A 12,975-nucleotide genomic window follows, 5' to 3' on the forward strand; every position below is an offset into this window, starting at 1 on the left:
AGGGAGAACAGCCACTTCAAAGCCTTGAAGCGTGTGAGTGCCTGACATTTTCAAGGAATAGCAAGGAGGCCTGTGTGGAGTGGAGTGGGCAAGAGGAAGAAGTAGGAAATTAGATAGAAAGATAATGAGGACCAAATATATAAGCCTTACACACTCTGGTGAAGACTGAGTTTTCCTCTGAGAAAATGGAAAGGCACTGCAGGCTTCTGAACAGAGAAGTGACATGCTCTGATTTACCTTTAATGGATTGCTATGACTGCTATGTTGAAAGTGGACTTAGGAAGGGTCCAGAGTAGAAGCAGGGAGATCAGTTAGGAGGCTATTGTAGTAATCCAAATGAGAAGTGCAAAGTCAGACTTTGATCAGAGTGGTGGCGGCAAGAGGTGGTTAAGGTGTGACTCCGGGTGTATTTCAAGGATAGAGCCAATAGGATTTCATGACAGACTGGATGTGGCTGGTGAGCCAGAGTCAAGGATGAATTCAAGATTTTTGGTCCAACTAAGTAGAAAGATGGACTTGCCATTATCTGAACTGGGGAAGAATGTGAAAAGAACAGGTCCCAAGGAGAAGACTAAGAGTTCGATTTGGATGGCATTGGATCAAAGAGGGGAATATTGGTTTTCAAAATTTCTGAACTGGAATCACTCTGAATGATCATAACATCCAATGCGAGACCCTGGGGTGGTTATCTAAAAGTGGAATAAAGTGAAGTCATTATGATAAAAGAAGTTAGAACTCTGGAGGTTGAAAAGGTAATGAAATCTCTCAGGACGGTCTCCTAGGATGGTGGCCCAGACAGGAGAGGAGGGAACAGAGTCAAGCTGCTCTCACCATTATGATACAGAGTTAAAATATATATGGTTAGAAGTCACACAAATATTGCTTTGAGGTATATGGAATTTGAATTGGGTTTAGATTTTGAACCTAAAACATTAGATATAAGCAAAGCAGCAAAATGATCACTATTTGCTGAAACACATGAGACAACATTATGATAAAGCTGTTTGGAACATATCCAGCTGAGGTAGATTTATAATCTCACTGTAGCATGGATCAAAAGCAGTGGATTGAGAAAGAAATCTGATTAACTCACAACTTAATCTTAAGTGTTTTATTAAAAATCTTTTTAGAAAGACATTTGTACTTGGTTTTAGATATGTTTAAATCTTAGTGACCCCCATATAGCATTTTTGAAACCATGTCCCTGTGACATCTTAGGAAAATTTTCTAATAGCCACTAGAAGTACCCTCAACCCTATTTGCAAGCCATGTTTCCAAATTCAGTTCATAACCAGAATTACGAAGAAACAATAGGATGACCAGTCAGTCCTCCATAGCCAGTATAATAAACCTCTAAGTTCAGAAACCGGTATTTGATGAAGATTTTAAAACCTTTTCATACCTGTGAGCTGATGGACGTCATGTAAGCATCAGAATTCGTTAAAGACTTTTGAAATGATAATCCAGGTTTATACAGGTCTATAGATATAGATGGATATTTATCTATTTATATTGAGGCTTACTTGAGAAGAGAAAAATCAGGAAAGCTCTTGTCTTACACTGCCAATTAATAAATGAAGAGAAAAAGATGAGATAGCTATATAATCCTTAAAAAAAATCCACCTTGTTTCTGAGAGCTCATAACCCAGTCCAAGCTTTTATCTCTTTATAAACACAACATAGGTGATCTCAATGGGACTGAATATTTGTAATTAAGTATATAATATTGAAATCTTCTTGCTTTATGGAAATTATGTGTTTGTGGTTGATTAAAATATTCAACATGTGTAGGTTTCATCTTTTAGTTCAACAGAAAAATGTAAGTGACATTGGTGGTTGAATTCCTATTCAAGTAGCAAAGACATTCCCCAGACATACATAATTCATCTGCTGAATAGGAGATGATTCACCTTTCAGTGACTTCACAGGTGTTAACTTCACCAAACAAAATAGGTAAATCATCTTCCATCCATTTTTTTTTCTGATGCAAGTTTTAAGTAAAATTTTTTATGAAAAATATAAAAATATATATATATAAGTCCACAACATGTCCATTTAGAAAATGAATTTGCATCAACTTCTGAGATGTGAAGACTATGTAATGTATATTTTGTCAAAAATAACTAAACTGACCTTGAAATAAATAATGTATTATATGTTAATAAAAAATAATTAAAAATTTTTAAAAATAAAAATAACTAAACTGAGTTCCTCCAAATCAGGAGGGGGAGACATTCTAAATCAGGGCTGCATGCAGTATTGAATAACACAAAGAAGATCTGATTGTAGAGTGGTGTTCAAATAAAATGGCCCCAGAGAATAATTAAGAAAGAAACGTACCCATCAATGATCTGGACAACACAGACGTGTAGCTGTGAAACTCGGGCAGCTGCTTGGCAAGGAGGTCATCATCAGATATTCATGGCTCATGCTTGTGCATAGCCATGGGGAAGAACAGCCTCAGTTATTTGTCCTGCAAGATCCACCCAGTGGTTGTACCACTGCACAAGCTTCTGACTGCACCAAGTAGCCAGTTCCAGGTCAGCAGCGCCCCCTTTTTCTAAAGCAGTGTCAGCACTGGTCTGTCTAAGGTATTACTTTACTTAAAAAATGCATTGTGAAGCTGCTGGTTAACACTGTTCTTACTTTGCAGTGAGTATTCACCCCATAACTTCCCTTCTTATGGGAAGAGACAAATTAGTGAAGATTACTCTCCATAAATTACAATTTGAAGACCTGCTGACTGAGGAGACAGATGAATGAGTAGATAGGGAGGATAGGGCTAGATTTGAAATGTGGATACTTAAGGTAAACAAAATTGATCTGTATACATATAGTTCTCTTCCTAAGTGACGAAGATAGTATTTTAAGAAATTGAGTCTGAAAGTATACAGAATTCATTAGGACAGGAAAAAAACTGGTGTTACAGAGAGCTAGAGGTTACACCAAAAATCTAAAAATTAATACTTTTGCATCACGTTAGTTTTCAAAGAGTTTTGCTGCACATCTCATTTGATCTTTGCAATAATTTGTGGGGTGGTTATGAAAGGTAATATTATCTACACAGATGAGGAAACAGAAAGCTAGAGCAGTTAAGTGACTTGCCCAAAGTCCCACAGCTGTGATTGGCAGAGCCAGGAATCCCATCTGTCACACTTGACTCCACTTGCATTGGTCCTAACATGATTGTATCCTGGATGCATGCAGTAGCAGGAATGGAGAGTAAGAGACAACTCAGAGAGATTTCCAAATAACAAGTGAAAGAAACTGGCAATTGATTGGGTATAGGTAATAAACGAGAGGTGGGGTGCCTGGGTGCTGCAGTTGGTTGAATGCTGACTCTTGGTTTCAATTCATGTCATAATCTAATGGGTCGTGAGATTCAGCCCCAGGTTGGGCTCCCCACTCAGCGGGGAGTCGGCTTGAGGATTCTCTCCCTGTGCCCCTCCCCCCACTTGCTCGCACATGTGCTTTCTCTCTAAAACGAATCTTTAGAAAAGAAAAGGAAAGAAAAAAAGAAAAGAAACAGGAGAGGAAAAGGTGGTTCAGAGGTTGCTAAAGTCTGAAGATGGTGAGATTAATAATATCACTAGCTAATGTTGGCTACGTACTTACTCTGCACCAGGCGCTGTGCCCCACACTTTGCTATGTTACCTCCCTGAATCCTTACAACTCTCCGGCAGCGGGGGAGAGGGATGTATTATTGTTATCCCCTTTTTATAAGGAGAATCCATGAAACTTGTTCTCATTTTTAGAGGAAGATAAAAAATCAAGGTTTTTGCTCCAAGACAAGGTAAATCTCTGCTGCACTTACTGGCCTACATTATCTGTGCTTGGGGCCTGAGTCCCAGCGCAGTGGCTTAGTATTTGTGTGTGTGTGGATGTAATTATGCTACAGCCACAAAGTAATCAAGCTGGGCCATTGTTGGTTATGATGTTTGCAAGTCTAGCACTGCCAAACTGCATAATGCCTCTGAATACTTTGCCTGTCGTTAAAGTAGGCTGCACTAAGTAGCTGGTTTTGCCTTGGCTCTCGACTTTAAAGTGGTCAGCCAGGTAATCCCAGGTACATAGATAAGAATGCTTTCCTCCTCAGTTATTATTTTAAAATAAAAGTATAACTAAGCATAATTATCAAGTGACTATTAACATAAATATTGAATTTATGTAGAATACACTATTTAGACTAAAACTCTTAAATACAATGACATTCCTTCTTGTTATCAGTCACTGTCCAGAGTAAGCGTGGTTTTCCCCTTAAGTTAACCAATTCACATGTTTTTACCTTGTCCTGAGCTTCCATTGGTGCCCAGGAGGGGACACTGACACTCTGATTGTCCACGCCTCCCTCTAATCTTTGAATTGCTCTGTAAACTCATTTAAAACTATTTGACAAAAAACCCTTACCAAATGTCCTCCTTTCAATCCATGCTTCCTTTTTCTCTTTTGGTCAAGCAGAGAAAGGAAAAACAAATTTACATATCAAATAGAGTAAATTGTGGGGGAAAAAATCACAAAGCTTTTCCAAATAGTGCTTTACCTTACAGCTCATTTCCAAAGGCTCCAAACTGTATCTCTTTAGGTATCTACCTGCTAGGTATTTATTCACTAGGCTGCATGTAGCAGTCTCTTAGCAACTATAAATTTAATGGAAAAGTCCTAACTCTTCTCTGATACCACCTGTATTTTAGAAGTTGGCCTTTTTTTTTTTTTAAAGACTTGGAGTTATATAAGCAAGAGATGTCAGAACTTAGTGCTTTTTGAAAATAAATGTAAATAAATCATAATAATTTTTTTTACAGGGCTATAAAGTGGTTTCTTCCCAGTGGCCCTTCTCTATGAGGTTACATTGGAGATTATACTGGTGGGAATGTTCTGTTCAGTCCCATGGCAAAGGGTCATGACTGGAAGCTTCTTTCTTCCTGATTCATTTTAGGATTGTGAAGATGTCCAGTCCCAATCTGAACATTGTGACCTTACTCGGCAGTTGTCTGACTTACAGTAGTGTTTACCTCTTTGGGATTCAAGATCGAGATGCTTTAGTGGGAGGCTCAATGGAAACTCTCATTCAGGTGGGTTAAATCTTAAGTTTTTGTTTTGAACAAAATGTCCAACTTTTGATTTTTTTTTTTAAATCAGCATCTCCTGTAGGTGGTGGCTATCTTTATCTTTGGAATGGACACTCTCAGAGGTGATCACTGGAATGCTTAGTGCAGTCCACATCCTGCCCGGTGCCCTGTGTGGACTGGGGCTTTGCAAATCAGCATGTGGAGAACAGCAGAAGTCCCTCTCATGCCTCTTGCTTCTCTCCTTTTCCCCCTGTAGATAAGACTATCCATGCTGTGCATTGGGACCTCCCTTGTGTTTGGCCCCATTTTGGGGAAGAGCTGGCGACTCTACAAGGTGTTTACTCAGAGGGTCCCAGACAAGAGAGTGGTGAGTAGGCAGCAAGTACATACTGCTTGATTGCAAACAGCAGCTTTATTATTGATTAAAAGCTAGAGAAGTTTGTGTCAGATTACTGGGTGGATCCTTTTATGGCAGTCTGAAGTTATTGCTTCTCATTTCAAATCTTGGAGTAGTGTGGCCTCCTAAGTCCCCAAGCCTGGAAGGCTATGTGCCAGTGCTCTTGAGATATAAGTCATTGAACATAGTTCTGTTCAACATAGTTCATATGTACCCCCAGGCCCTGGTACTGCTGGTATTGTGTGAGCTGGCCAACATCTGGAACCAGTGTGAGGGAGAACAAGATGCCCAGAGAAACTGTTGCTTGGCACAAGTGTGAGCTGAAAGTAGAGTGAGGGACAGTGATTACAGAGAAGAGTAGCAAGTAAGCAGTTATTTCCTTTACTGGAGCCCAGTTCTTTTCCATGTAGAAGGCCATTCTCTGCACTAAGAAAGGTGGGCCTGGAGCAGTGAGCAAAGAAGAGGACATCCATTCAGCAGATAGAATCAACCCTAGAAGCTATGTGGCAGCCAGATCACCTGCATTTCCCTGACATCAGATGTCATCCTGACCACATTTCCCCATTTTATCAGGTTCCCTGCCCAAACCTCAAAGTCTGATCATCAAACTCTTTGACTATAGGTCCTACCCAGACCCAATATATCACTCAATTGGAGTTTACTTCTCTGGCATGATTTTTTTTTTTTTTTTGCAACATTATCCAGTCATTAGAATATTTATAAAAAGCTCAGCTGTGAATAACCATAATATGAAAAAAAAATTGACTAAAGGACAAGAAGTTCATCTATCCTTCTATAACACAGATTCCTTTGTAAAAAAAATGGCTTTATGGAGGCATAATTGACATGCAATGAACTGCACATATTTAAAGTGTACGATTTGACAACTTTTGCATATGTATACACCCATGAGATGTGGTGTATAATCTGCAAAGTTTCTTCATGAATCTTTGTTATCTCCCTCTCCTGTCCAATCCTTACATCCATCCCTATTCCCAGGCAACCATTGATATGCTTTCTGTCACTATAGATTAGTTTGCATTTTCCAGAATTTTGTATAAATGGAATCATGGAGTATGTACTCTTTAAAAAAAAAAAAAGATTGATTGATTGATTGATTGATTGATTTGAAAGAGAGAGGAGGAGAATACATGCATACCAGGGAAGGGGCAGAGGGAGAGAGAGAATCTTTTCACGTGGTTGTTTGCTATCCATATATCTTCTTAGGTGAAGTATCTGCTCAAATCTTTTACCCTTTTTAAAAAATTTAGTTGTTTGTTTTCTTACTATAGAGTTTTGAGAGTTCTTTTTATATTCTGGATATAAGCCCATCAGCAGATATATATAATTTGCAAAGATTTTCTTCCAAATTGTGTCCTTTCTTTTCATTCACTTAAGAGTATCTTTCAAAGAGAAGACATTTCTAATTTTGATAATGTCCAGTTTACCAATTTGTTTTTTTATGGGTCATGTTGGTATCAGCTCTAAGAAACTTTTGCCTCATCCAAGGCCTCAAAAGGTTTTCTCCTGTGCTTACTTCTTGAAGTTTTAGAGTTTTAGATTTTTTTTACATTTAAGCCTATAATCCATTTTGAGTTAATTTTAAAATATGATGTGATGTATGGATCAAAGTTAATTTTTTTACATATTGAAATGCAGTTGTTCCAGCTCCATTTATTGAAAAGTCTGTCCTCTTCACTGAATTATTTTTTACCTTTGTTGAAAATCAGTTGTCCATAGGTATGTGGATCTATTTTTGGACCTGATTCTGTCTCATTGATGTATTTGTTTATTTTGACACCAATACCATATTATCTTGATTACTGATGTTTTTCAGTGAGTATTAGTTCTCCAACTTGTCCTTCTCTTTCAATAGTGTTTTGGCTGATCTAAGTCCTTTGAATTTCCATATGAATTTTTGAGTCAGTTTGCCAATTTTTACAAATTTCTTCTGGGATTTTGATTGAGAATGTGTTGACTCCATAGATCAAATTGTGGAAGATTGACTTCTTAACAATGTTGTATCTTTTAATGCATGAATACAGTATATTTCTTCATTTACGTAGGTCTTTTCTAATATTTATCAGCAATTTTATATAGTTTTCAGTGGAGGTCTTTTACATCTTCTATCAGATTTATTCCTAAGTATTTAATTTTTATGTGATTATATGTTATTGTTTTTTATTTCACTTTCTAATTTTTTTGTTGCTAATATATAGAAATACAATTGATTTTCATATGCTGATCTTGTATGTTGTAACCTTGCTAAACTACTTATTATAGACCCATCAGATTTTTTGTAGATCCATCAGATTTTCTACATAGATGATCATATTATCTGTGAATAAAGAGTTTCCAATTTTCTGTATGATGGCACTGTCTAGAAACACTAGTACAGTCTATGGACATACCACCCTGAACGCACCCTATCTCATCTGATCTTGGAAACAAAGCCGGGTCAGGCCTGGTTAGTAGTTGGATGGGAAACACTAGTACAATGTTCAATACAGATGCCGAGCACAGACATCCTTGAATTTTTCTTGACCTTATGGGGAAAGTATTCAGTATTTCAAAACTAAGCTATAGTTGTATTATAGATATCCTTTATCTAGTTGGGGAAGTTCCCTTCTATTCCCATTTTGCTGAGGGTTTTATTAAAGAATTGATGTTGGGATCTGTCAAATGCTTTTTCTATGTCTATTGATCATATTTTTTTTCTTTTTTAGTTTGTTCATATGGTGGAATTACATTAAATGATTTTAGAATCTCAAACCAACCCTGTTTTCTAAACTCCACTTGGTCATGATGTATTATCCTCTCCTTTTATTGTTGGACTCCTTTTCATAAGATTCTGTTTATAACTTGTATACTCATGTTCTTAAGGGATGTTGTTCTATAGCTTTCTTTTCTTATAAAATCTTTTTCTGGTTTTGGTATAGCATAATACCAGCCTTATAGAATGAATTAAGAAGCATTCCCTCCTCTTCAGAGTCTGGAGGTGTTTGTGTACAATGCTATAATTGGCATTCACATACAGTATAAGTATTTCACAGTAGTATGCTTCCATTTCCCCCTCTCCCACTCTGTGTTGTTTTCACTTCTACATATGTTATAAGACCCACACAATTTTTACTCATTTTTGTTTGAATGGTTATCTTTTGAAGATATTTAAATAATTAAAATCAACATATACTTTTCCATGAAGGTATTATTTCCTTGTATAGACCTATATTTTCATCTGGTATCATTTTTCTTTTGCTTTAAGGATATTAACATTCTCATGCAGGTGTGAGAATGCTGAATTCTTTCAGCTTTTGTTTATGTGGAAAAGTCTTTATTCCCTATTTGTTTCTGAAAGCTACTTTTGCTGGATATAGAATTACAGGTTGAGGCTTTCTTTTCTTCTTTCAGTACCTTGAAGTTTTCACTCTAGGGTCTTCTAACATGGCCTTATCTGATAAGAAATCTGATGTCATCCTTGTCTTTGTTCCTCTGCACATAATGTGCCTTCTAGCTGGTTGATTTGAAGATTTTCTTATTATCACTAGTTTTAAGCAGTTTGACGAAGCAACTGATGACTGATGTGTTTTATCTTACAGACACCATGAATCATGTAACTAGTCATGCTCTCTTCTTTTCATTGGTTGTCAACAACTCAGATCCACATTTTCCCCCAGTTCATGAGTGCTATGTACTCTCCTCATCTGACCTTTCATCCTAATTCTCCTGATTTTTTTCCTTGACATTTTTCATCCTTCCACAGAATATATTTTTTATTAGTTTTATTTCTGCTGTTACAAAAGTAATACATTGAGTCAAACGATTTGTATATGTATAAAGAAAATGCTAGTAATCTCTCTTCTACCACCCTCATCTTTCAATCCCACCCTCCAAGTTAATGGTTGTTAACAGTTTTATGTGAAAACTTTCATATCTCTCTATATGCTCATATGTGCATATCTAGAAATAATAGTGTGTTCATTTTATAAGACTCCTTAATCCTTTGTGAAAAAATAAACAAATGAAAATGTTCAATGGTGATGATGATGACATGGACATAGACACCATTGTACATCTATAGTGTATGTTTCATCTTTGATGGCTGGATGTGAAGCCTCCTGGGAGGGCTGACCCTGGAACCTTTAGCTCAGAGCACATAGTGTTCTCCAGCCCCTGTGTCGTACAGCCAGCAAGCCAAGGAAAGTTATGACCTTGACTCTTTTGCAGATAATCAAAGACCTGCAGCTACTGGGGTTGGTGGCAGCCCTGGTGATAGCTGATGTGATCCTGCTTGTGACGTGGGTGCTGACTGATCCCATCCAGTGCCTCCAGATTCTTGGTGTCAGTATGACGGTGAGGGGCCCAATCCCTGGATAATCTACTTCCCAAACTTGGAGGACTGGCTTCTGTGGTACACTGGGGTCATTCTCTCAGCAGCACTTGCTCTGCGGTCATCCTCCCAAAAAGAAGATAAATGACCCCAAAAGGAGGGAGAGTCGGGAGCTGTGGCTTTGGTGAATGCCTTGCCCTTGTCTGCAGGGTGTGCTACCACGGCCACTGCCCCTGCTCCACATGTCTTCCAGCAGCATCCACTGAGATGTCAGCACACCAGAACTGCCCGGCGGTTATCTCCACTTTCACATGATCAATAATGAGAACTTTCAGCCACAGGAAGTTGACTTCCCCTAGTTATTGAGAAGTAAAAGGGGTATTTTGAGGTGGTCTTTGGAGTCAGTCAGCCCTCATTCAAATCCCACTTACCAGCCATGTGACCTTGGGAGAGTGATTTAAACCTCTTGCAGTGTCGGTTTCCTCACAGGTAAATTGGCGATGATAGTGCTTCCTATTTCCTAGGGTTGTGGCGAAGATGAAGCGAAACAATACAGGGAAAGGGTTCAACTGTGCCTAGTACATAGTGTTCAATTAATGGGAAGTATTGTAAGTCTCCAGCCTCACAAGGGGCTGAAGAATACAGTGGAAACTTGACTTTGCTGATTTAGTATTTACAGTTTCAACTGTTAACAAATAGCAGAAACAAGATGTGAAATAATTCATAATTTTGCTGATACACTAATTTGAGTCACTGTGGTAGCAAAGCACCTAACTGGGGAGTAAGCCCCGCCACCACCGAGCATCCACATGTTAGCCGGACTTTATCACCTTTCCCTTTAACTCACAGTCACATCCATTTGGATTACAATGGAGTCACCTACATGTTATAGTTTTTACCTATTAAGGGGGAAATCACCTGCTGAAGAAAAGTTCACACTCCAGATGTCCCCAACGATCTCCTGTGCATTCCTGAGAATTGTGGGTTTCCTCAGTGTTGACTCTGTGTCCCTTTTAGGTGTCAGGGAGAGATGTGTCCTGCTCTCTGACCAGCTCACACTTCTGTGCTTCCCGGTACTCTGATGTCTGGATTGCTCTTGTTTTGGTGTGCAAGGTTGGTAACCACATCTCTTTGGAATATAATCTATCTGTCACCAACAAAATAGCCATGGAAAGGGAATTAGAGGAATTAATGAGGTGATTTCTGCAAAGAATCTTGAAATTAGAGGAAACCTCTGTTGATGCATAAATCTTAAAGTTATGACCCTTATTATTTCTCTACTCTTTATTTGTCTTGGGGGTCACTTTTCCAACTCTTTGGACCCCCTCATTCAGTTTTCCTCTAAATCATGTGAAATTCACCCACTCTTTCTCCCATTTCTTGGTCTGATTTTTTGATTGATTTGGCAATACTGGCTTTCTCTCCAACTCCCTGCAGGGGGGATTATGCAGAGACATTTTATCCAGCTTTATTTGTTGTCTTGAGTGCCCTGATTACCCTCCTTGTGTTTTTCTTCAAGATTTGGGTCAAGGTATCCTACTGCCTTCCACCAACCTTTCTCACTCTGGCCCTTAGAGAGACGGCAACATCCATGGTGTCCTTTGAGTGGTTCCAGCTGCCTCAAAGTGTCCCCATACTGCCCTGAATCCCCCACAATTAGCTTCATTTGTCTCTGTTAGATGGCAAAAGTAGGATATTATTTCTAGCAGGTACAGGATACCTATACAGGGCACTAAAGGAGGTTCTTAGAACCAACTATCCTATTAGCTGGTTTTAAGCAAGGAAAAACAGAAAATCTGGCTGTGAGGGGTATAGGGCAGGCCAATTTCACTCAGGCAAACCCTGAGTGGTAAGAGACTACCTGTTGATTCTCAGGACAGAGAAGCCTGGTTGACTGATGGCTGGCAGAGGAGAAGGAATTTTTGTAGAAATATACGGTCTTTAAAGGTAAACTTTACTCATTTTACCACTAGGAAAGTGTTCAAGTGGTTGCTTGTTGGAAATGGGGCTGGGATAAGGAAATGTTGCTTTTTTACTATGTGCATTATATTACTTTGATAGAAATGTTTTTAAAAGAGAACACTGGCCAGTAAACAGCTCTTAATCTCTAGTTTCTTGCTAACAGTTAAGAAAATGAACTTCAGAATATGACAGAACAGGGTTTGGGTTCTGATTCAGCCCCTTCTTAGCTGACCCTGGGCCTCATTTAACCTCTCTGAGCCTGGGTTCCCTCAGACGTAAAATGGGGATGATAACATCCTCTCAGAACTGTTCTAAATTTCAAAAGAGATAGTGCATGATCAGAATTTTCAACCACTCCTGGCCCATGGGAAGAGCTCAATAAATGTGAGATATTATTATTATTAATCTCCCACTGCCTCCTGGACAGTTCGATTTCTTTTTTTTTTTTTTTAAAGATTTTATATATTTATTCGACAGAGATAGAGACAGCCAGCGAGAGAGGGAACACAAGCAGGGGGAGTGGGAGAGGAAGAAGCAGGCTCATAGCGGAAGAGCCTGATGTGGGGCTCGATCCCAGAACGCCGGGATCACGCCCTGAGCCGAAGGCAGACGCTTAACCGCTGCGCCACCCAGGCGCCCCTGGACAGTTCGATTTCTTGAGCCCTATAGAAAAACATGTCCTCCCCAGGACAGAAACTCAGCACTTCGCCCATAGCAGCTCACTTTGTGACTCAAGTTGATTTATTTTCTCCATTGCCTTTTATATAATCCCATTTCCATTTTATTTCACTGTAATATCTTTCTGAAGAACGAAGAAAGAAAAAGGGAAAAGAGTGCTAAGCATCAGGAAACTGACTGAGCCAGCCTTTCATGGGCTCCCTGGTCAAAGAGCAGTTCCTGAGGATGACTTAAATCTTCACATTAATTTCCAGGACCCCCCCACCCGAGCCTGGCAACAAGCCCTACCCCACACTTCTCAGCAGTGAATGCCAATGACATACAAGTATTAGATATGATTTACTCAAACACAAGTCATGGATGTAGAGAGACTTTATTCATACGTAGTTCCCTTTTGGCAAGAGTTTTAATGGAGTTAAAGCATTTTAAAAGAATGAGATGTGAACATTTCAAAATCATAAAATTAATTTCATTTACTTAAAAATTTTTTTTAAATTTAATTTACTTTTGATTAAATTACTAGGGATCCAGTCTGCCAG

General features: G+C 38.7%; 1 protein-coding gene across 1 annotated transcript in view; it reads left to right on the top strand.

Annotated features, from left to right (window-relative positions):
* Nucleotides 1–12,975, top strand: part of GPR156 (G protein-coupled receptor 156) — an 86,880-nt gene that overhangs the window by 58,511 nt on the left and 15,394 nt on the right. Inside the window, exons 4-7 of the mRNA XM_026494268.4 lie at nt 4,937–5,072; nt 5,326–5,436; nt 9,694–9,819; nt 10,814–10,909. Of these exons, the coding sequence (XP_026350053.3) occupies nt 4,937–5,072; nt 5,326–5,436; nt 9,694–9,819; nt 10,814–10,909 (469 nt within the window). The remainder of the gene's footprint in view (nt 1–4,936; nt 5,073–5,325; nt 5,437–9,693; nt 9,820–10,813; nt 10,910–12,975) is intronic.

Source organism: Ursus arctos, unplaced genomic scaffold (assembly GCF_023065955.2).
Source record: "Ursus arctos isolate Adak ecotype North America unplaced genomic scaffold, UrsArc2.0 scaffold_4, whole genome shotgun sequence".
NCBI classification, from domain to species: domain Eukaryota; kingdom Metazoa; phylum Chordata; class Mammalia; order Carnivora; family Ursidae; genus Ursus; species Ursus arctos.